The sequence below is a fragment of the Chiloscyllium plagiosum genome, chromosome 6 (genome assembly GCF_004010195.1).
Source record: "Chiloscyllium plagiosum isolate BGI_BamShark_2017 chromosome 6, ASM401019v2, whole genome shotgun sequence".
Classification (NCBI taxonomy): Eukaryota; Metazoa; Chordata; class Chondrichthyes; order Orectolobiformes; family Hemiscylliidae; genus Chiloscyllium; species Chiloscyllium plagiosum.
In genome coordinates, this window is record NC_057715.1 from 50,572,521 (window position 1) to 50,595,692 (window position 23,172).

The following is a 23,172-nucleotide window of genomic DNA, read 5'->3' on the forward strand; positions in this document are numbered from 1 at the left end:
AGGATTTAGAATTTTCAGAAACTAACATTAATAGTGCTGTAATTTTGTTCACTAACTGCCACACAGAAATGAACAAAATTACACTATTATTCTAACATGCATTGGGAAATTGGTTAACAGACAGAACGCAGAGAGTAGAAATGATTGGGTCACTTTCAGGCTGATAGGCTGTGACCAAAGTACCATAAAATCAATACTTGGATCCCAGCTGCTTATAATCTATTATCATTATTATTATTATTAGACCTCTGAATTGATCGCTCAAAGTTTAAATCTAATGTTAATCTTGCTATTTATGCACCTTCTTTGCAATCTTAGCTCTATATTCCTCACTGATCACACAAAACTGTTCTTTGTTTCTTGATACAAATGACAATAAAGAAAAAAATCAATAATTTGGATGTTTTGACCAGTTGTAATATTTCCAAGTCTGCAGATGATACAAAAGATTGTGGAAATCATAGTTTTGTGGAATTTAGCCAGACTGAGTATATGGGAAAGAGCATGGCAAGTGGAATATAAATGTGGACAAATGTGAGGAAGCGTTCATAGGCTATAGAACATTGAAGTAGAAGAAATCAGCCATGATTTAGAATGGCTCTAGAGGCTGAATGATCCACTCCTGTTCTTGTATGTAAATGATGAGCTTTTCTAGTTTCTAGTGATAGAATGTAAAAGGTAGGCATTTTCCCCCAGTAGCCTTATTTTACTCAATGCAGCTGCTCAAATACAATCGATACCTCACAAAACTATGTACTCATACTGCTGCATTCCATGTAGAAAATATTTTGTCTGATAGAGGTACACTGTCAGAGTGAAGAAATCAATGGCTGAATATTATCAGCACAGACCCAGAGTGAGAGGTCAAGTAGTCGGTAAGAAACCCATTTATTCCATCAGAACACTTGACTCTAGCTTTTCAATTTTCTTGGCAGTGGCATCCCATCCGAGAATCTGAAATTACCAATCAGACGTGTTTAGTACCTATTCACAATATCAACATAAATTCCATGTTGTCACTCAGAGGTTAAGGAATTGCCCTAAAGAAAAAAGTAGAAAACAATTGAAGGTAAACTTTCTCTGATAATTGGTATTCAAATTGAATACTGTTGTCATGATTAAAGATACTGAAGTGTTTTAAACATTTCAGGTCTGAGGGCACTAAGATTCAGGACATCTTTGGATTAAGGGGAGAAATTATAATGGAGACATTTTATTTACAGATAAGAAACTTTTATACAAAAGTGAAAAATTATATATAACATCACAGCAAATCAACATTTAATTACCAATATGTACAATGTTAGGAAGCTGTCAAATAATTCACTAGCATTTCTTGATAAAAACAATATTTTGTTTACTGTACCAAATGTCTAAGTTTTAATTTATATCTAATCACTCAATATTCAGCAAGATTATCTGGAGAAAGTTCTAAATATATGCAGAAGGGTACGAAATCATACAAAAGCCAATTATGGGCATGGAGCAAGAGCTGCCATTAAGAGTTCCATTTTATACACAAAATTGCGCCCTTCCATTTTATTCCACAATACTTCCTTATATGGCCCTCGAAGATGATTCCATTTGTTGTCTTGTAACACATCACTCTTGGGAAGGTCTTTGCATTGACTTCTTGGAAACTGGACCACCACCTTACAGCCACTTTCAGGTCCATTTCGTACTGTAATGAAAAGAAAGGCAAGGATTATTTGTAAAATTCCCCATGATTGTAAATACAACAGAATTAGGGCTATTTTAAAAATACTGCTTATTCACCAACAGCTGAACTATCTTCCAACAGATAAAAAACCTTTAGCTGGTATGTTATGCGAAATGCAATTACCAATAATTTGTCATTTAGGATTACAGAACTTGGTCAAAGTAGAACTGGAGTATCAGCAATATTTTTTAAAAATCAAAAGCTATTAATTTTGCACTCACATGAAGATAACGATTTTCAGTAAAAATTATTTATTTGAAGTAATTTAAAACATGTAATAAGAAACATGAATTTGTATCATTGAAGAAAGTGTGTCTAATCTATTATTACTCGTTCAACAACCAGTTTCTGACCATCAGCCATGACAATGCTCATCATCTTCTAACTGCCATTATGTATAGTCAAAAGTGTGGTGCTGGAAAGACTCAGCAGGTCAGCCCGCATCCGAGAAGCAGGAGAATCCACCACATTGGATCTCCTCTACATCAGGGAGACAGGATACCAGCTTGTGGATCGTTTCAGAGAACATTTCTGGGACACGTGCACTAACCAACCCCACAGCCCCATGGCTGAACACTTCAACTCCCCCTTCCGCTCTGCCAAGAACATGCAGGTACTGGGCCTCCTCCATTGCCAAACCCTTACTACCTGACACGTGGAGAAAAAAAAAAACCTCATTTTCTGCCTTGGGATCCTGCAACCACTCGGAATTTATGTGGTTATCACCAGTTTCCTCATTTCCCCTCCACCCACATTATCCCAGTCCCAAGCCTCTAACTGCCCTCTTCACCTGTCCATCGCCTTTCCCATCTATCCCCTCCACCTGCCTCTCCAACCTATCACATTCTCAGCTACCTTCCCCCCTACCCGCCTCCCATTTATCTCTCAGCCCTCCAGCCCACAAGCCTCATTCCTGATGAAGGGCTTATGCCCAACAAGTCTATTCTCCTGCTCCTCGGACGTTGCCTGACCCTCTGTCTTTCCAGCATCACACTCTCAAGTCTGATCTCCAGCATCTGCAGTCCTCATTTTCTCCCTACCACTGTGTATATGAAAGTAAAATTAAGACAAGAATACATTGAGCTTTACACAAAATATACAAGTGGCAAAGGTATTGAGATTGGCACTGAGAAGTTAATTCACCATTCACTGTGTAGGAAATTATTAGGAAAAGCTTACCTGATATTGAATACTCGCCATTGGGTGAAGCCACAGTTACTGCTGAAGCATTTCCAATACTCTCCACTCGACCCAGGCCCACATGGTTGCTGAAGCTCAATAGATGCCAACCCATTACTTTGGCCAACTGCTGAACTGCATGTACCTGATGCTGCGACATCTGTTAGACACCAAAAGCTGAGAATCATACTTTAAAGCAATTGATTACCCAGACATTGTACTTGTATTGACAAGTACAATATGTGAAACAAAACATACAAGTACTGTGCTCTATGAAACCCCTATTTAAAAAGGCAGCAAGTCAGTGCTTTAAAATTTAGAAACTGCAATAAATGACAAAGTAAAATTGACATTAGAGGAGTGAACTCAAGGCATTTCACCAAAGATGAGAGAATTTGATACTGTTGGTACATCATACACTTAGTTCTCAAAATGATGGAAGAGGGATTTACCATATAAATTTTCAATTTCGGGTGAAGTACTTTAAGTGTTGTGGAATTAAGGACTATGCAGATAAGCAACTATATGGCATAGAAAATATTTTCCCATCTTCGACAAAAATCTGAAAGGCATCTTGATCAGCATAGAACACACTGCCAAACAAAATAACATTAAATATCTTTAACATTGCACAATTAGATTAGATTACATTACAGTGTGGAAACAGGCCCTTCGGCCCAACAAGTCCACGCCGACCCGCCGAAGCGAACCCACCCATACCCCTACCCCTACATTTACCCCTTACCTAACACTACGGGCAATTTCGCATGGTCAATTCACCTGGCCCTGCACATCTTTGGACTGTGGGAGGAAACCGGAGCACCCGGAGGAAACCCACGCAGACACGGGGAGAACGTGCAAACTCCACACAGTCAGTCGCCTGAGGCGGGAATTGAACCCGGGTCTCCGGCGCTGCGAGGCAACAGTGCTAACCACTGTGCCACCGTGCCGCCCACAAATGTTTTAAAACAACCATTTAAAGGAGTAATTTATTCCATTTACCAGGACTTGTTTATTTATGACTCTGCTAATATTTAACTGATTCCCATCATATTGTTTCCTTTATCTAGATACCTGAGATAGCAGGAAGTCTTGCAATTCTTGTTCCTGGTGGGAAAGTGTAATTACTCGCCCATCTCTGTGCACCACCTTAATCTGTTCAACACCAATGTTCAACTGTAGCTGAATTGATCTGAAGGGATGAAGGAGCAAAAAAGAAAAACAGCAAAATGAAAGTGCTATACTTAATGGAGGCTATAGAGTTTCATTAAGTAACCTAATCAAAATATTTCTTGCCAAAAGCTACATATTAAAACCAAAGAACAGTGAAAGGGAATTAACAATGAATTGGTTTCCATCAAATAGCACATACATCAATCCTGGTGTATAGACCCTTATACAGAAAGTGTGAAAAGGAAACTTTACAAAAACAAAAGTTGGGAACAGTGGTTTGAAAAATGCAGAGTAACTTTTAATATTCCATCTACGTCATCAGTACTCACTTGCAAATCTGCTCATAGCCTTGAGAGGTTATTAAGACTTTGACACTAGATTCATATACATCATTAATGTTTGACCAATGAGCTTGTATCTGTGGGTCTTCAATACGACTGGCTAAGCTGTCAATTGTCCAGGCAGTTCTAAAATTAAAAGCATACACATTTTCTTTGTTAGATCGCTACATCAATCTAACAACGAATATCAGCCATGATCAAATGGCAGAGAAGACTCAACAGGTCATATGGCCTAATCCTGCTCTTATACAGAACACAGAATGTTACAACGCAGTACAAGTCCTTCGACCCTCAATGAAATAGTAGGGGACTTTAATTATCCAAACATTGACTTGAACTGCCATTGTTTTAAAGATGTGGATGGTGAAGAATTTGTTAAACGTGTTAAAGAATTTTTTAAATCAATACGTAAATGTTCCTATGAAAGAAGGGAAATAAGGCAGTGCTCGTGACTAAAGTGTTACTGGGGGAACACTGAGATGAATGATCATGATACTATTACTTTTAAAACAGTTATGGAAAAGGATAGGTCTTTCTTAAAAGTTAAAGTCTTAAATGGAGTAAGACAAATTTTAAGGGTATGAAACCAAGAACTTTCAAAAGTTGACTGAAGTAAAGGGTTTGCAGGTAAAGGGATGACTGACAAATGGGAGGCTTTTAAAGATGTGATAAAGATAGTTAAGAGGTATTATGCTCCTGTTAGAGGTAAAGGTAAGGCTGGTAATATTAGACAACATTGGAGGATTAAAGATATTGAGGTTCTAGTCAAGAATAAAAAAAGTCATTAGATAAACAACTGGGATCAAATGAATTCCTTGAAGAGTATAAAAAGAGTGAAGCATTCTTGAGGAGGAAATAAGGAAGGCAGAGAGGGAATGATATAGTCTTGGCAAATAACGTTAAAAGATACTCGAGAAAAAATTCTAAAATTGCATTAAGAGCAAGAGAGCAACCAGGGAGAGAGTTGATCATTGAGGTTGTCTTTGTTTGGCACCTCAGAAAATGGGAGAGATAGTAGATGAATATTCTGCATAAGCTTTTGCTGTTGAGGAAGAAATGGAGGCTAGAGAATTCAAAGAAATAAATATTAATGTTTTGAGAACAACTCACATTATAGAAGAGGAAGTGCTGGAGGTCCTAGAAAACATGAAGGTAGATAAATCTCCAGGACATGATGAAATGTATTTCAGGAAGTTAGGGAGGAAATTATGGAGACCCTAGCAGAAATATCTGTATCATCTATAAATATGGGTGCTAGTGGGTGGCTAATGTTGTGCTTTATTTTAAAGAAAGGCTCTAGATAAGATCCTAGAAACTGCAGACCTGTGAATCTGACATTCATGGTGAGTAAGTTGTTGGAGGTGGTTCTGAAAGGATTTACATGCATTTGGAGAGGCAAGGATTGATTAGGGACAGTGAGCATTTTTTGAGCAAGGAAAATGGTATCTCTTCAGCTTGATTGAGTTTTTCAATGAATAAACCAAAAATACTGATGAGAGCAGAGCAAAAACTCTCTTTACTTAGAATTCAGTAAAGCTTTGACAAGATTCCAGATGGTAGAGTAATAAGTAAAGTTAGATCACATGGGATTGGGATTCAGGGTGATACAAAATTGGCTTTATGGTAGGAGACAAAGGGTGGTGGTGGAGGGTTGTTTTTTGGACTGGATGCTGGTGACCAGCGGAGTGCAACAGGGTTCGGTACTAGGCCCACTTTTATTAGTAATTTATATAAATTATTTGGATAAGAATATATGGTTAGCAAATTTATGGATGACACCAAAATTGGTGGTATAGTGGACAGTGAAGAAGGTTATCTAAGATTACAAAGAGATATTGATCAATTGACTCAATGGGCTGAAGTGTGGCGAATAAAATTTAATTTGGATAAATGTGAGGTATTGCACTTTGGTTTTACAAACAAGTACAGGACTTATTCTATTAACGGTAGAGCTTGGGGTTCAGGTACAGGTACATAATTCTTTGAAATTTGCATCACAGGTAGACAGGACTGTTAAGAACATGTTTAACTGGCTTGCCTTCATTGCTCAGTCGTTTGAGTATTGGAGTTGGGATATCATATTGTGGTTGTACAGGATGATGATGAGGTCTCTTTTGAAGTACCGTGTGCAGTACTGGTCACTCTGTTGTAGGAAGGATAATATTAAACTGGAGGGGGTTCAGAAAAAAAAATACCAGGATGTTTCCAAGAATGGACAGTTTGAGATATAAAAGGCTGGAACCTTTTTCACTGGAACGTAGGTACTTAGGAGGAATCCTTATTGAGACTTAGAAAACCATGAGTGGCACAGATAAGGTGAATGACAAGGGTCTTTTTCCTAGGGTGGTTGAGTTCAAATTTAGGGGGCATATTTTTAAATGCAAGAGGAGAAAAAGTTTTAAAAAGACATGAGGGGCAACTTTTTTTTTTAAAAAACGAGCTCATGTGTAGAATGAACTGCCAGACAAAGTGGTGGACGCAGGTATAGTTACAACATGTAAAAGACATTTGGATAAGTTCATGAAGAGGAAAGGTTTGAAAGATATAGGCCAAGCGCAAGGACTAGATTAGTTTGGGAACGTGGTTGGCCCGAAGGTTTCCATACTGTTTGACTCCACAATTGTACGTAATTGCAAAATTTCCCGTTCCTGACATTTACTGATAATATTGGTTTCCTACCTGCGCAATTCACTCCAGCATTGCTTACCTACGTCTCAAAAAGATATGCTTAGCCTGTTTGATTATCTTCTCCAGTAACCCTTCATTCTGCTGCAAAGCATTGATCTCTCCTTTGTCGTATGCCTGAGGTCCTGCTAATCTCATTCTTTTCAGCCCAAAAGGTGCAGTTGCTGGGTGAGGCATCACTGAAGAATTCAAAGTTTGTTTATGGAACTGAAAGATAAGCAATAAAAAAATTCAGTGGTACATGCTGGCGTTGCACATGCATTTCAAGAGCAATGAGACTCAGATCAAATATTGTTTGACAAAAAAAACTGAAAAGGGCTAAGGAGAGGAATAGGAGGGGTGAAGAGTGCAGAGGGACGAAGTAGTAAGGAGTCAAAACTCAGATCAATGTTGGATATACGTAGGTAGGGAGAAGAAGTACATCCAATTGTGGATAGTGCCTTGGATGGGAAGTATAATTGACAGTTATTACAACAGGGATACTTACGTAGCTTTCAATAACCTACAGGATGCAACTACAGTTAGGGGGAGACTGAAAGATTAAATTTCACTCATCTTAAATTAAAAAGTTGAGGATCAAAATCATGTGGGTTGAAAGCTGGGGAAGGAATAAGCATAAGATCCTTAACTCTGATCAAAAATGCATTTTGGGGCCTGAAATTGAATTACCAATAATACAGCAGATTCTGATCTCTACGTTCACTTGATTGCAAAAATACCATTTGGACAGCACCATTTCAACCTAATATACAAACACTGCTTGAAGGGAAAACATGGCTGCAATCTTCTGAATCCAGCATAGTAGCATCCTTGATTCACAGCCTACAAGCTGATGGATCAAACCTATTCCTACTGTTTCTGGATCAGTGGTGCTGGAAGAGCACAGCAATTCAGGCAGCATCCAAGGACAGGCAAAATCGACGTTTCGGGCAAAAGCCCTTCATCAGGAATAACCTGGATAAATTTCTACTATTCCTACTGTTGGCATTCACACCTCTCAGAAAGGCATTTCTGGTACTCAATACTCCAGCAGAACCATATACTTTGTGGGAACAAACCTCCTTCAACCAGAAAGTTCTTAACCCTGTCCACCTTTAAGATCTTATTCAAATCACTTCACAAAGCACTGTATAATCCCAGATATGACCAATACTTCAGTTCAAATATTAATTTTTGCCTGATTCTACTTTTGCTAAGCACCCTGAGATGCATATCTACTTTAAAGGTGAATGCACTGCAGCTGTTGGTCACATTATTGGTGTGTTGTAAAAGCAACAGTTAAAGGTTTTCAAAGTTCAATACCTCTCTAATTAATTGGTGAAGATTGTGTTCCAGCACATACAGATGGTCGTCAGACCTATGCTTCTCAGAAGGCATTTTCTGTGCTTTTTTATCATTCACAAAGTGGCACAAAGAAATGGATAACTGCAAACCTGAAACATGTCAAGACATGAATTGATGATAATGTATACAGTACCAAAATGAGGCTTTTACACTTATTACCATGTCATCTTTTAGTAGTTAGAGTACAAACTAAATAACATTCCTCAAAAGCACTTCAGACCAGAGAAAGACTATTATTGCTTTGATCATATTCTACTAAACGATCATGTTATGAAGAAAATTAATAACAAATATTTAGTAATGCAAGGACTGCAGAAGAGTACAGTTTCTACAATTTGTCCAACAGCCATGCAGAAGAGATATCTTGTTCAATTTATAGACCATAAGACTACAAGATACAGGAACAGTCCTTTTGGCCCATTGGGACTTCTCCGTCATTCAATGAGATCTAAGCAGGAAAGCCTGGCAAATTTAAGAGAACCTTCAGAACACTGCTGCACTACAAATTGTGGATATTCAGATCATTCCGAGAATATCTTGCTTTATACATCCATGAAAAAATAGATATCTGAAGAAATTTAAAAGGAATACAAGTTTCAACAAATTGATCTTTTTTATTTTGAGCATTAAATAATGATTTATGAAAACAGAAAGAATTCTGCATAATTCCTTAAACAATCTTCAAAAACCAAGATGGTTTATACAGCACCAATCATTTTAATGTCAGAAGAAAATAATTTAAAGAAGGAGAGCTCTGTGTACAATGTTTTGCATATGTTCTCTTTATTCTACTATATATAAAGTTCAACAACTGCTGTCAGCTTTTGCAATCTGGCTTGTTTTCACTTAAAGCTTTCTATGTGACAACACATTAGAAACTTAAGTCTGAAAAAGAAAATCAATTGTGTGAATGGACAGGCTGACCAACTCAAGTTAACAATGCAGAAATTATTGCAATTCCACCATGTGGGTGGCACGGTGGCACAGTGGTTAGCACTGCTGCCTCACAGCACCTGAGACCCGGGTTCAATTCCCACCTCAGGCGACTGACTGTGTGGAGTTTGCACATTCTCCCCGTGTCTGCGTGGGTTTCCTCCGGGTGCTCCGGTTTCCTCCCACAATCCAAAGATGTGCAAGTCAGGTGAATTGACCATGTTAAATTGCCCGTAGAGTTAGGTAATGGGTAAATATAGGGGTATGGGTGGGTTGCGCTTCGGCGGGTCGGTGTGGACTTGTTGGGCCGAAGGGCCTGTTTCCACACTGTAATGTAATCTAATCTAAAAAACTAAGTACAATTAATTAATAAATTATTTGTCACTCATTTGGAAAAAAACATTAGCAGAAAATGAAAACATTCAATCAGACTGAGCAATACTGAAGTATAAAAATATCTGAAGACAAATTAACTAACAATAAATGTTATAATGGTCCAAGGTCTTGCACTTTTGTTGCAAATAAAACCATAAAAATAATACCCAGGTTCAATTCCCACCATGGGCAACTGTCTGTATGGAGTTTGCACATTCTCCCAGTGTCGACGTGGGTTTCCTCCGGGTGCTCCGGTTTCCTCCCACAGTCCAAAGATGTGCAGGTTAGGTGAACTGGCCATGCTAAAATTGCCCATAATGTTAGGTGCATTAGTCAGGGGTGAATGTAGAGAATGGGTCTGGGGGGGGTTAGCTCCTCGGAGAGTCGGTGTGGACTTGTTGGGCCGAAGGGCCTGTTTCCACACTGTAGGTAATCTAATCTAATCTAATACATAGTACATGGCACTGAAAACAAGAACAACAAAACAAAAGCAACATTCTTTACCTGAAATCAGTTCTGAGGGAGGGTCACTAGACTCGAAGCGTTAACTGATTTCTCTCCAAAGATGCTGACAGAACTGCTGAGCTTTAAGCAATTTCGATTTTTATTCCTTACCTGGAAATGGTTGAGAGATGATCTGATTTTTCACCACAATGTGAGGTATCTGTGATTTAATCTGTACTGCTTCACGTGACAACTGTGCAAAGATTTCTTTACACAAAAGAACATTCTGTGCAGCTTCTAACTTTGTCTGCCAGTGTGCTGTACCTGAAAATGACCCATAGTTTAAGAACAACTTGTCAAAATATTTATTTTAAGATTAATCACTGTCAAAATGTTGACATAACGTCATAATTATACAAGTTCAACTTGGTCCTTCACTGTATTATAGATGCGAAAAATAGTTTTCCTTCCTTCACTTTGATCGGAGTAACCGGAATGCAAAGTACTGGGCTAATTCTTGGTAGTGTAGACGAGCAGAGAGATCTCGGTGTCCAGGTACACAGATCCTTGAAAGTTGCCACCCAGGTTGACAGGGTTGTTAAGAAGACATAGTGTTTTAGCTTTTATTAACAGAGGGATCAAGTTCCGGAAGCATGGAGGTTATGCTGCAGCTGTACAAAACATCGAAGGCCGAAGGTCCTGTATTGCGCTGTAATGTTCTAATCTTTAATAACAACTGAATAATCATGGCTAATTTAAAGAAAGAGGGAGAGAATATTATTACTTGCTGCAATGGACTTTTCAGTGAAAATCTACCAGAAACATTTGAAAAGGAGGACTATTCCTGAAGCACGCATAAAACATGTTCTGTCCCCATTCACAGGCAAGTGCACGTCCATGTAAGCTTCTAACAATGACTCTAATCTTGTACTGCCAGATAATTACTGCACGTAGCCCCTTCTACATTGAACAGAATTTCAGACAATATGTTTGGCATCACAGACATCTGCCAATATCTGACCACGTTCCATCAAATAACTGACTGTAGCATATCATAAGAGGTATGGCTAATAAGTTTGCAGATGACACCAAAATTGGAGGTGTAGTGGACAGTGAAGGTTACCTCAGATTACAACGGGATCTTGATCAGATGGGCCAATGGACTAAGTGGTAGGTGGAGTTTGATTTAGATAAATGCGAGGTGCTGCATTTTGTGAAAGCAAATCTTAGTCACATTTATACACTTAATAGTAAGGTCCTAGGGAGTGTTGCTGAACAGACTTGCAGTGGAGGCTGAGGAATGACCTTATAGAGGTTTATAAAATCATGGGGGGGGGCATGGATAGGATAAATAGACAAAATCTTTTCCCTGGGGTTGGGGGAGTCTAGAACTAGAGGGCATTGGTTTAGGTTGAGAGGGGAAGATATAAAAGAGACCGGAGAGGAAACATTTTCACACAGAGGATGGTATGTGTATGGAAAGAGCTGCCAGAGGAAGTGGTAGAAGTTAGGACAATTCCAACATTTAAAAGGCATCTGAATGGGTATATGAATAAGGACGGTTTGGAGGGATATAAGCCAAGTGCTGGCAGGTGGGACTAGATTGGTTTGGGATATCTGGTTGGCATGGACAAGTTGAACCGAAGGGTCTGTTTCCGTTCTGTACATCTCTATGATTCTGTGATTCTATGACTCTATCATGCTTTTGCAAATAGATGAAACCAAGCATACTAGGAAAAATAATAACTAACAAAAGGCTGGTTGGTGAGCACAGCAGTCCATAATTAAAGGGTACTAAATTGTCAAGTATCAAGCCAACAGAGAATCAAATAGAGGTGTACCATCTGTTGCAAGGGTGCCTGCAACTACCACAGGGCCAACACACTGGTTACCTGTGGCCGGAGATTTGATTCTCCCTCCTTGTAGGCATGTTGGTCTATATATAATGACATGTGCCCTCCTCCGCACCATGAGTTTAATATCACCTATATTTCATAGTAATCAAATAGATAGCGGGATTACTCTGTCAACACCTGCAGAAACACCTGCTTTTCCTTTCCTTTTCTTTTAGCCTCTACTTCTTAAAGAAACTAGCTGGCAAAATGCTGTAGATTTACAAATTACAAACTCAGTTTTTTTTAAAGGGATCAGCAATTGCAAGTTAAATAGTCCAAGCTTTCCATTAGAATTAATCTGCAACACTGCATAAATGTCAGACAAGTGGTAGTGGATATTGAACAATAGCCCAGAATTGTCTTTAGTTTTGATTAAGGAATGGGGAATGAAGAAACAGGATTAGAAACTCAAAAGTCTCAGTAATATCTCTCAAATAGCTTTTGTTTGTGAAAAACTGAAACTTGGGAGCTACTGAAATATGATTAATCAAATTAATTGTACTCAATTTTGGTATTAAGCTTGGACATATGGTAACTACTTTAAAGATTACCAATTAACACTTAAGTTAATATAGTTAGTTATTTCTTGGAATTACTTTAAAAGTGCATTCTAAAACAGACTAATTAGAACTTGTCATTAAGGTCCTAGCTTACATTATAAGCATAGGTACAGGAAAAGCTTGTTCTGAAGCTAAAACAAAAAACGTGAGGCATAAGAACTTTGCTGGACATCTACTTCAACACAGAAGTCATTGTGGGTTTGGAAGGTGCTGTCTAAGGATCTGTGGTGAAGTTCTGCAGTGCAAATTGAAGATACACTACATACTGCTGCTACTGAGCATCAGTGGTGGAGGCAGTGGATGCCTGTGGATGTGGTGCCAATCAAACAGACTTGTGTCCTGGATGGCATCAAGCTCGAGTTGTTGGAGCCACACTCATCCAGACAAGTGGGGAGTATTCCAACACACTCCTGATCTGTGCCTTGTAGATAGTGGACAGGCTTTGGGGAAACACTATGCTAGTCACTCGCTGCAGTATTCCCACCCTCTGACCTGCTCTTGTAGCCACTCTGTTTACATGACAGGCAGGGGGCGGGGATGTCAAATTGAGTTGGTCAATAGTAACTCCCAGGATGCTGATAGTGGGGGATTCAGCTGCAGCGACACCAGTGAATAGATCGTCACTTATTGAATACGGTCATTGCCTGTCATTTGTGTGGCATGATCGTTACTTACAACTTGTCAACCCAAGCTTGGATACTGTCCAGAACTTGTTACATTTGAACATGGATTGTTTCGGTATCATAAGTCATGAATGGTGCAGAACATTGCACAGTGAACATTCCCACTTCTGATTTATGATGGAGGGAAGGTCGTTGATGAAGCAGCTGAAGATGACTGGGACATTACCCTGCAGAGATGTCCCGAAGCTAAGATGACTGACCTCCAACAACTATAGCTTTTTTCCTATGTGCCATATATGACTCCAATCAGAGGAGAGTTTGCCCTCTAACACCTACTGATTCCAGTTGTACTAGAATCTCCTTGATGCCACACTCAGTCAAATGCAGCCTGATGTCAAGATCTGTCACTCAACTCACCTCTGGAATTGAGCTCTTTTGTCCACATTTGAACAAAGGCTGTAAACGAGGTCAGGAGATCAGGTCACAGTGGAAGACATGAGTAATATCCCAACAATTAAAGGGAGTCAGGGGGCTGAGTTGAGTATGGTTGCCATTACAAAAGAGAAAGTGCTAGAAAAGCTAAAAGGTCTTAAAATTGATAAATCTCCTGGCCCTGATGGGTTACATCCTAGAGTTCTGAGGGAGGTGGCTGAGGAAATAGCGGTTGAGATTTTTCAAAAGTCACTGGAGTCCAGGAAAGTCCCAGATGATTGGAAGGTCGCTGTTGTAACCCCCTTGTTCAAGAAAGGATCAAGGCAAAAGATGGAAAATTACAGGCCAATTTGCCTAACCTTGGTTGTTGGTAAAATTCTAGAATCCATCATTAAGGATGAGGTTTCTAAATTCTTGGAAGAGCAGGGTCGGATTAGAACAAGTCAACATGGATTTAGTAAGGGGAGGTCGTGCCTGACAAACCTGTTGGAGTTCTTTGAAGAGGCGACAAGTAGGTTAGACCGGGGAAACCCAGTGGATGCGGGTTACCTAGACTTCCCTCCTACATTAATCAATCAAAACCTGCAACCCCATTCTCAGTGATTAAAGACTTAACAGCAATCTAGGTTTGTTCAATACATCATATCAGTTGTATGACACATTGATCTTTTACTATAAAATCTGTGTCCATGATCCTGCTGCATTAGCAACCTGATGAAGGAACAATGCTCTGAAAGCTAGTGCTTCCAAAGAAACCCGTTGGACTATAACCTGGTGTTGTGTGATTTTTAACTTTGTCCACCTCAGTCCAACATCGGTTCTTCCAAATCTTGTCAAGAATTGACGGACTCCCTCTAAGAAATCACAATGTTGATTAGAAAGTGGATGGAAATGGTATATTCACCTGAGAATCAAATTCAGGGTCAATTAACCCATTTTCAAATTTATTTAAAACCTCTTAATCTGTTCCAGGAATATTGAGAATGTTTTCAGAGAAAAGCAACATGATTGCGAAAGTGGTTTTAGTGGTTTAGAAGGGAAACAGCAATCAAACTGACCAGAATAAGAGAGGGAAATGATAATCACAGCGAAGAATACTGACCTTCACAAAGTGTCATTGGCCTGAAACATTGGACTGTGTGTCATGCCCCTGCTCTGAGCGTACTTTTAGGAGGGGATTGGTGAGGTGCACTCCTGAAATAAGACCATAAGACTATAAGACATAGGAGCGGAAGTAAGGCCATTCGGCCCATCGAGTCCACTCCGCCATTCAATCATGGCTGATGGGCATTTCAACTCCATTTACCCGCTCAAGGCAGAAATTGATAAATTCTTGATGTCACAAGGAATTAAGGGCTACGGGGAGAATGCGGATAAGTGGAGTTGAAATGCCCATCAGCCATGATTGAATGGCGGAGTGGACTCGATGGGCCGAATGGCCTTACTTCCGCTCCTATGTCTTATGGTCTTATGATCCTTGCAGAACCCAGACTAGGGATTAGTGAACAGATGCTGCTTAACAGCACTACTGAGGACATATACCAACACGTTATTGATGACAGAGTAAATTGATGGGCAGTTATTCGCTGGTTTGGACTTATCCTGCTTTGTACATACAGGACAACAGAGGCAATTTTCTACAATGTTGGGTAGATTGTATTGTACTGGAACAGCTTAGCTCGGGGAGTAGCAAATTCTGGAGCTCAAGTCTTCAGTACCATTGCCAGAATGTTGGAGGGCCCATAGCCTTTGCAGTATCCAGTGCCTCCAACTGTTTCTTCATATCATGTTGGAGTGAATTAAATTGGATTAAGACTGGTATCTGTAACTTTGGGAACCACTTGAGGTTGCCAATATGGATGATCCACTTCGCAATTCAGGCTGAAGTCCACTGCAAATGCTTTAGCCTTGACTTTTGCACTGAAGTGTTGGGCTCTTCCATCATCACAGATAGGGATATTTGTGAAGCCTCCTCCATCTGTGAGTTGGTTAATTGTCCATACCACTCATCTGGCTGGACTGCAGAGCTTAGATCTGATCCAATGGTTCTTGAAACGCAGAGCTCTATCATTCTGGGTGGCACGGTGGCACAGTGGTTAGCACTGCTGCCTCACAGCGCCTGAGACCCGGGTTCAATTCCCGACTCAGGCGACTGACTGTGTAGAGTTTGCACATTCTCCCCGTGTCTGCGTGGGTTTCCTCTGGGTGCTCCGGTTTCCTCCCACAGTCCAAAGATGTGCACGTCAGGTGAATTGGCCATGCTAAATTGCCCGTAGTGTTAAGTAAAGGGGCAAATGTACGGGAATGGGTGGGTTACGCTTCGGCGGATCAGTGTGGACTTGTTGGGCCGAAGGGCCTGTTTCCACACTAAGTAATCTAAATCTAAAAAAAACTTGCTGCTTATGCTGTTTGGCATAAATGCAGTCCCAGGAGAAAGTGAGGACTGCAGATGCTGGAGATCAGAGCTGAAAAATGTGTTGCTGGAAAAGCGCAGCAGGTCAGGCAGCATCCAAGGAGCAGGAGAATCGACGTTTCGGGCATGATTCTCCTGCTTGGATGCTGCCTGACCTGCTGCGATTTTCCAGCAATACATTTTTACAGCGCCTGAGACCCGGGTTCAATTCCCGACTCAGGCGACTGACTGTGTAGAGTTTGCACATTCTCCCCGTGTCTGCGTGGGTTTCCTCTGGGTGCTCCGGTTTCCTCCCACAGTCCAAAGATGTGCACGTCAGGTGAATTGGCCATGCTAAATTGCCCGTAGTGTTAAGTAAAGGGGCAAATGTACGGGAATGGGTGGTTTACGCTTCGGCGGATCAGTGTGGACTTGTTGGGCTGAAGGGCCTGTTTCCACACTGTAAGTAATCTAAATCTAAAAAAAAGACTTGCTGCTTATGCTGTTTGGCATAAATGTAGTCCGAGGAGAAAGTGAGGACTGCAGATGCCGGAGATCAGAGCTGAAAAATGTGTTGCTGGAAAAGCGCAGCAGGTCAGGCAGCATCCAAGGAGGAGAATCGACGTTTCGGGCATGATTCTCCTGCTGCTTGGATGCTGCCTGACCTGCTGCGATTTTCCAGCAATACATTTTTCAGCATAAATGTAGTCCTGTTTGGTAGCTTCACCAGGTTGACAGCTCATTTTTAACTGTGCCTGGTACTACTCCTGGCATGGCCTCCTGAAATCTCCATTAATAAATTTCTATTAACATTCTGGAGCTCTACTAATCACAGATCATAGACACTGTGCAGCATAATTTTCTAATATTCATTATAAACAGCATGAAATCAACCAGTAAACAACACATATGAAGAAGGAACAACTTTAAATGAAGAAAATCAAGACACAAATACCAGTCGAACAGACCACCAGCACTTCACCAGGTGCACAGACAATGTCACCTAATGAGGTGACGAAATGTCTGCAGAAAGAAAACCTGTTCAACGAACAAAACCAATTCTAATCATTTTAAATATTAAACAATTTTTGATTCTGAACTTCCATGTACCTGAATTGGGTTTTTGTATAGGTCGCCTAAAGAGGTTGACTGTGCCAAGATCTCCAATGTCATGAGCCTGCTTCTGAATAGAAACCTTTTAAAAAAAAAGGTTTAAAAATAGAAACCTTTAATAAAACTCATGATTAGTAAACTATAAGAAATGTTATACAAATTACTATAAACAGGCTATGAAAAATGCTATTAGCATAATTGCAACATTTAATGCAATGTTCATACCTGAAAATTTGAAAATGTATTACAGAAAGTATTTAAGAGAATGCAATCCTGAAGATTTTCTTAATTCAGTGAATATCAACCATTATTAATGGACATTCACGGTACAAGTTAGCCAAGGGAGTCAAACAACATCATCTAAACAGGGACTATAATTTACAATAAGCATTTCATCTTTACCCTAAGAACATATCTATGGTATTTCACAAGACCACAAATGATAATAAATTGACACTGTAACGAGTACTATTAAATTTGCTGGGATAGACGAAATGAGTTGTGGAGCTCAAATCTCTGATGATTACAGGTTAGGTCAATGATAGAGAATAGGTACTACAAGAAAAAGGTTAGAGCTGTTGCGTAACTCTAGGCAGGCTGGAGGAGATTATTGATGGCGAGAGGAAATAGATTTTGATTTGATGTGAAAGGATTTGAAAAAGAGGTGAGAATTTTAAAACAATGCTCTGCTGCATCAGGAACCAATACTGGATATCAAAAACAGAGCTGAGAGAATAAGTTAACATATGGCTAGCAGAAATTTTGATGAGCTCAAGTTGGTGTAGAATAAGAGTTGCTTTCCAGGAGAGAAATGGAGTAACCTAGGTTGGAGGTCACAAAAGCAGAATTAGGTCTTTCATAAGGAAATAAGCTAAAAAGTAGGATGAGGTGAGCAATGTTAGGGAAGTAAAGTAATGATGAGAAGGGCCAGAAGCTCAGTTCAGTATAGAAACACAGGACATAAAAACATAGGATTAAGAGTACAAGTAGGCCATTTGACAGCACAATTTTTGTCTGAACCTACCCAGTGCAAATTAAGTCTATCAGCCAGCTGGATTATGGAAACAAAAGACTCTGTCGTAGACTTCAATGTGAGCTAGGGTTGTCAAAGAGGTACGCCCCATAGGCCATGCAGGAAGTCTCTAGCAACGAAACAACCCTCAACAAAATGGAACACGGCCCCAATATACCACCTGTGCCCAAATGGCGAGAAGATCAGACCAGAAGTAGTCCATTCAGTTTGCATCTGCTCTGCCATTCCATGAAATCACGGCTGGTTGGTATTCCTCAATCGCATGTTCCTGCCCTTTCCCTATAACCATCAATTCCCTACAGGTTAAAAATCTGTCCACTTCAGCCTTGAAAATAACTTAATGACTCAGCCTCATCAGCTGTGGTAAAGAATTCTACAGCATCACAACCTTAAGAAATTACATTTCACCCCTGTCTTAAATGTATTACACTGTACTCCAAGATTATGCCTTTATCCTGTCAAATCCTAGAAGAGTCTTGTATGTTGCAAAAAGGTTGTCTCTCATTTTAAAATGAGTACATGCCCAATTTACTTAACCTCTCCTGAATACAGTTCCCTCCATACATGGTACCAGCCTAAATGGCTAGTCTTCTGAATGTTTAATACGAGATAACTGTAGTTCAACCAGAACTAGACTTTGCATTAACAGTTTGTATTTACCTTAATATATGCCGATCCCTCCAGATCACTAGGGATCAATATATCAAGAGGACAATAATCATCTGGAATTTTCTTATCTGGATCCAGATCGGTATTCTTTATTACTTCAAATGTGCCATGGTGAGGAAAGAGGGACCCTTTTCAAAAAAAGAACTCAGACTTTTGAAAAATTCTTCATTATCATTCATAGGTGTACTAATTCAACATATTTTGAAAATTAAGAAATTTTTTTATATGGTTTACAGGAACATATACTTGCTTTATATCTGATATAATTTACGATTTATCTTTAAGATACACTCTGCAAAGTTTTTTTGCATTATATATTTAATATTACCTGGTTGGAGGGGGAATTAATTTGCAATTTTTGCATATTTGTTAGAATACAAAATATAGAGTGATTATTCACAATGGAAAACGGTTGCCACACATGCACAGATACAGTCACAGGAAGCTTCTGCCTAATTCTGTGCAGTGATATTACAATCAGCAAACGCCATGCTGACAAGTTGTCTGGAAAGGGAAGGTGAAGGCTGGGGTAAACATCTGAACTGGGAGCAGTGAGTAGGTGGTCAGTATGTGTGGTGGGTGGGTATGTATGCAGAACCCTCAGCCTGGGCTCTCCTTTTTGCCTGGGATTAGCAGAAAGGCTGGAGCAAGATTGAGAAGCTGCACAGGAAGTGGAAGAGACATGTTAAGAGGTGAAAGGAGAGCACAGATCAAAGAAGTGATCAATTTCAAAATATAAAGAAACTTTGTATTTTCTCATACAGGGGCTGGATTTAATGTTTTGCAATGTTATCTTTACAACTGTTTCCCGTCACCTAAGAATGACTTTAGTTTTGTTATTGCCCTTTGGCCACTTAATCTCATAACATGCTATCGGGTAGCTTTTCAGAAATTTCACACTGCAAATTAGGAGATCGCTCTACAGGTGATCATGCACCTCTGTATGAAATTAACTTCATTGACTTAATGAGCAAGTACTTTCTGACATATAGTTGGAACATGTGAATGTACAGTCGGGGACAATTAGCAGAGCTCGCTGGATGGTTGTTTTGTGATGCTAACAGCATGGGTTCAATTCCTGCATTAGTTGAATATTACCATGAATCTCACACCTTCTCAAGCACATGCCCTCACCTGAGGGAAGATGACACTCTAGATTTACTTGTTCTCAGAATTATCACATATTTCACAGGTGAGAATTTGAAGTATTTTCTGTACAGAATAGATAAAAATAAGTACCTAAAAATTACTCATTCACTGATATTCTACCTACCTGCACTTCTATAACTCAAGTCCCCAAGGATCTTGTCGCCCACTTTCCTTAGTTTCCAGTGCTGTCGTACTCTGAGCAGCTCTGAATTGAAGTCTCTTTGACGTTTTTGCTCTTGATTTTCAGCTACAGATTTATTTAATCTTTCTGCTCCTTTCAATAGGATTTGAGCAGCTCCTGCTAGGGATTTCTTTTTCCCACACAGTTGCAAACCCTGAAAAAAAAACAGCAAAATAGGACATAGGCAAGGATGAGGCACTTAAGCATTAAGTAGAAATAACTCATACTAGAACTTCCCATTAAGAGACAAACACCCCTTATGACCAGACTGTGTGACAGTTTACATGTACAACTGTAAGCAAACGGATTGAGAAGTACTGGGAACCTGGAGTGACTTTAGAGTGAAGGAATACAAAATAAATTGACAAAGTGCTAAAATCATTCAGTAAGTTTGGCAACATCTGTGGAGAGAGAAATAATTAATGTTTTGAAACCATGACAACTGGAATGGAGTTTAAAAGTAGGGAGATTGTGTTGAACAAGGCACTAGTCAGCTGGAATATGATGAACAGTTTTAGGATGTTTATCTCTAACAAACATTATACTAGCATGTGAGACAGTCCAGAGAAGATTCACTCAGATGATATAAGACAGTCACTACATATCTTGTAAGTAGTTATTAAGTAGACGGGGCTGTACTCTTTGGAATATAGAAGAATTAGAGGTGACCTTATTAAAACATACAAGATTCTTAATTAGCTTAACAGGGCAGATGCAAAAAGGTTTCTTTCCTTTGTGGGACAGCCAAGGATCACAATACATAATCACTGAATAAGTGGTTGCAAATTTAAGGTGGAAAAAAGGACTTTCTTCCTTCAGAGAGTAATGACTCTGTGGAATTCTTTACTGCAGAGGGCTGTTGAGGCTGGGTAAAGGCCAAGATGGCTTTTTTAATCAGTAAAGGAATCAAGGGTCAAGGGAAAAGGCAGGAAAGTGGAGTTGAGGATGATCAGATCAGCCATAATCTCACTGAATGGTTAAGCAGACTCAATGGGTTGAATCTGTGCCTAAGTCTTATGGTAGAATAACTTTTTTCAGAACTGAAAACCAGTAAAGAATTGAGACACAGACAATACAGAAGAAAGAAATAATAAGCTTTTCAATGAGCCTACCTGTTTTGAAGGGGGTGGGTCCTGAGAGACAGGGTCCAAGGCCATGTACTTCTTTTCCTTGAGGACATTAAGTACATCATAAAGTACACACATTTCTGTCAGGGTGCTTCTTAGGTTATTCCTAACAGTATCCCAAGGCCACAAGGAAGGTTGAAACTTCAGTATTGCTAGATGCCACAAGAATACAAATATTAATGGAAAAAAAACTTGGAGTTATATCATACATTTCACAACCTTAGGATGTCCCAAATGTAGTGCTTACAAAGGAAGCACTTACTAAGTAAATGGCTAAATTGCTGTCATATAGGGAAAACTGCAGGCAATTTTTTTATACACATGATTCTACAAAAACTATAACATTAAACTGCTTTTGATCAGGGATTGAATATTGGTCTGGAAACAATAAATTCCTCTGCTCTTTTCAAATATTATCGTTATTTTATATCTACCTGATAGGGTTGAGCTTGGATGTTATTTGTTTCATGTCACATCCAAATACGGTACCTGTGAGGGTACAGCAGTCCGGTTATACTGAACTGAACAGAAAGTCACAAAAATATGTCACGTCTCAGAGACAGTGAGTGAGCGAGCGAGCGAAAATTAACACCAAATGTCACCAAAGAATCGAAGTGCGCGGAGGAAACTGGACGGAGAGCCTGCGTTCTCGCAGTCCGTACTCACCCTCCTCGTCGTCGCTATCCTGCTGCCGCTGAGCCCACTCCTCCCCGGCCCCGGCATCCTGCTCCTCTCCCTCCGAGTCGCTTCGGTTAAAGTCGATTTTTTGCGCCAATTTGGCCAGATTCTCGGACATGGAGAGCGGCTGAACGTAGGCCTCGGTCCCGTCTAGAGCAACCTCCTGAACTTGATTTTCACAGGCCGCCTCGATGCTGATGGTGACAGGTGGCCCAGCCGCCATGTCCGCGGTGCGGTGAGGCGCGACACACAAACTAAAAGCAAGCTCGAGCACAGCCTCGGCCTCAGGCGCTGGGCCCAGTCACCTCAGGCACTGCGCATGTGCAGTGCCCTCTCCCGCCCCAGGACCTCCTTCTCTCTAACGTACTGGAGCTTTATGGTCTTAGGCGATAACTACCAGTTGCTGTATGAGATTCACTCTCATCTTGACTTTGGTGAAATTGTTTTGGAAGTGTTGTGGTTAGGTCAATGTATAAAGAAGAATAACACAAAGGCTTTTGTATTTACGTGTGTGAGTGCTGGGCCGCAGAACTGGGCATAAAACTATTTTCTGGCCTTCGAGTCATTCACGTGTGAGTGTGATCGGATACTTTCGGCAGTCTTTGTTTAATCAAAGCCTCGATTTTCTTAACTAGAAATCCCGATAGCTAGATCTTCAATGAGTATTTGCTAAATGTACTGATGTTCTTTCGTGTAGCAAGGCAGGGCCAAGTTAATAAGATAAAAACAATGACTGCAGATGCTGGAAACCAGATTCTGGATCAATGGTGCTGGAAGAGCTCAGCAGTTCAGGCAGCATCCGAGGAGCTTCATTGATCCAGAATCCAGGGCCAAGTTAATAACGTATGGAAAGAGTTTCTACGTTTGTAAGGACATTGTCCTAAAAACTGGACCTAAATGAAAAAGAGCTTTCATAGATACCTACAGTGTGGAAACAGATGGTAAGTCCACACCGACCCACTCCCCTACCCTATGATACTTAACTAGTGCACCTGACCTACATATCCCTGAACACCTTGGGCGATTTAGCATAGCCAGTTCACCTGACCTGCACATCTTTGGATTGTGGGAGGAAACCTACACATTCGCGGAGAAATGTGCAAACTCCACACAGACAGTCGCCCGA

At 40.1% G+C, this 23,172-nt stretch overlaps 1 protein-coding gene across 2 annotated transcripts; it reads right to left on the reverse strand.

The window, feature by feature from the left end:
* Positions 1–1,184: 1,184 nt before the first annotated feature.
* Positions 1,185–22,389, reverse strand: med17 (mediator complex subunit 17). 2 transcript variants are annotated; one of them, XM_043691514.1, is made up of 12 exons: positions 22,035–22,389; positions 21,354–21,520; positions 20,185–20,395; positions 18,903–19,039; positions 17,207–17,291; positions 10,366–10,518; positions 8,401–8,531; positions 7,121–7,305; positions 4,402–4,539; positions 3,974–4,091; positions 2,900–3,059; positions 1,185–1,681 (listed from the first exon to the last, which is right to left on the reverse strand). In XM_043691514.1, exons 1-12 carry the CDS (start codon positions 22,267–22,269, stop codon positions 1,473–1,475), a joined length of 1,929 nt encoding a protein of 642 aa, XP_043547449.1. In that variant the 5' UTR covers positions 22,270–22,389; the 3' UTR covers positions 1,185–1,472. The 2 variants fall into 2 exon arrangements, with proteins under 2 accessions (XP_043547449.1, XP_043547451.1); XM_043691516.1 differs by lacking the exon at positions 22,035–22,389 and adding an exon at positions 21,803–21,857.
* Between the last annotated feature and the right edge of the window lie 783 nt (positions 22,390–23,172).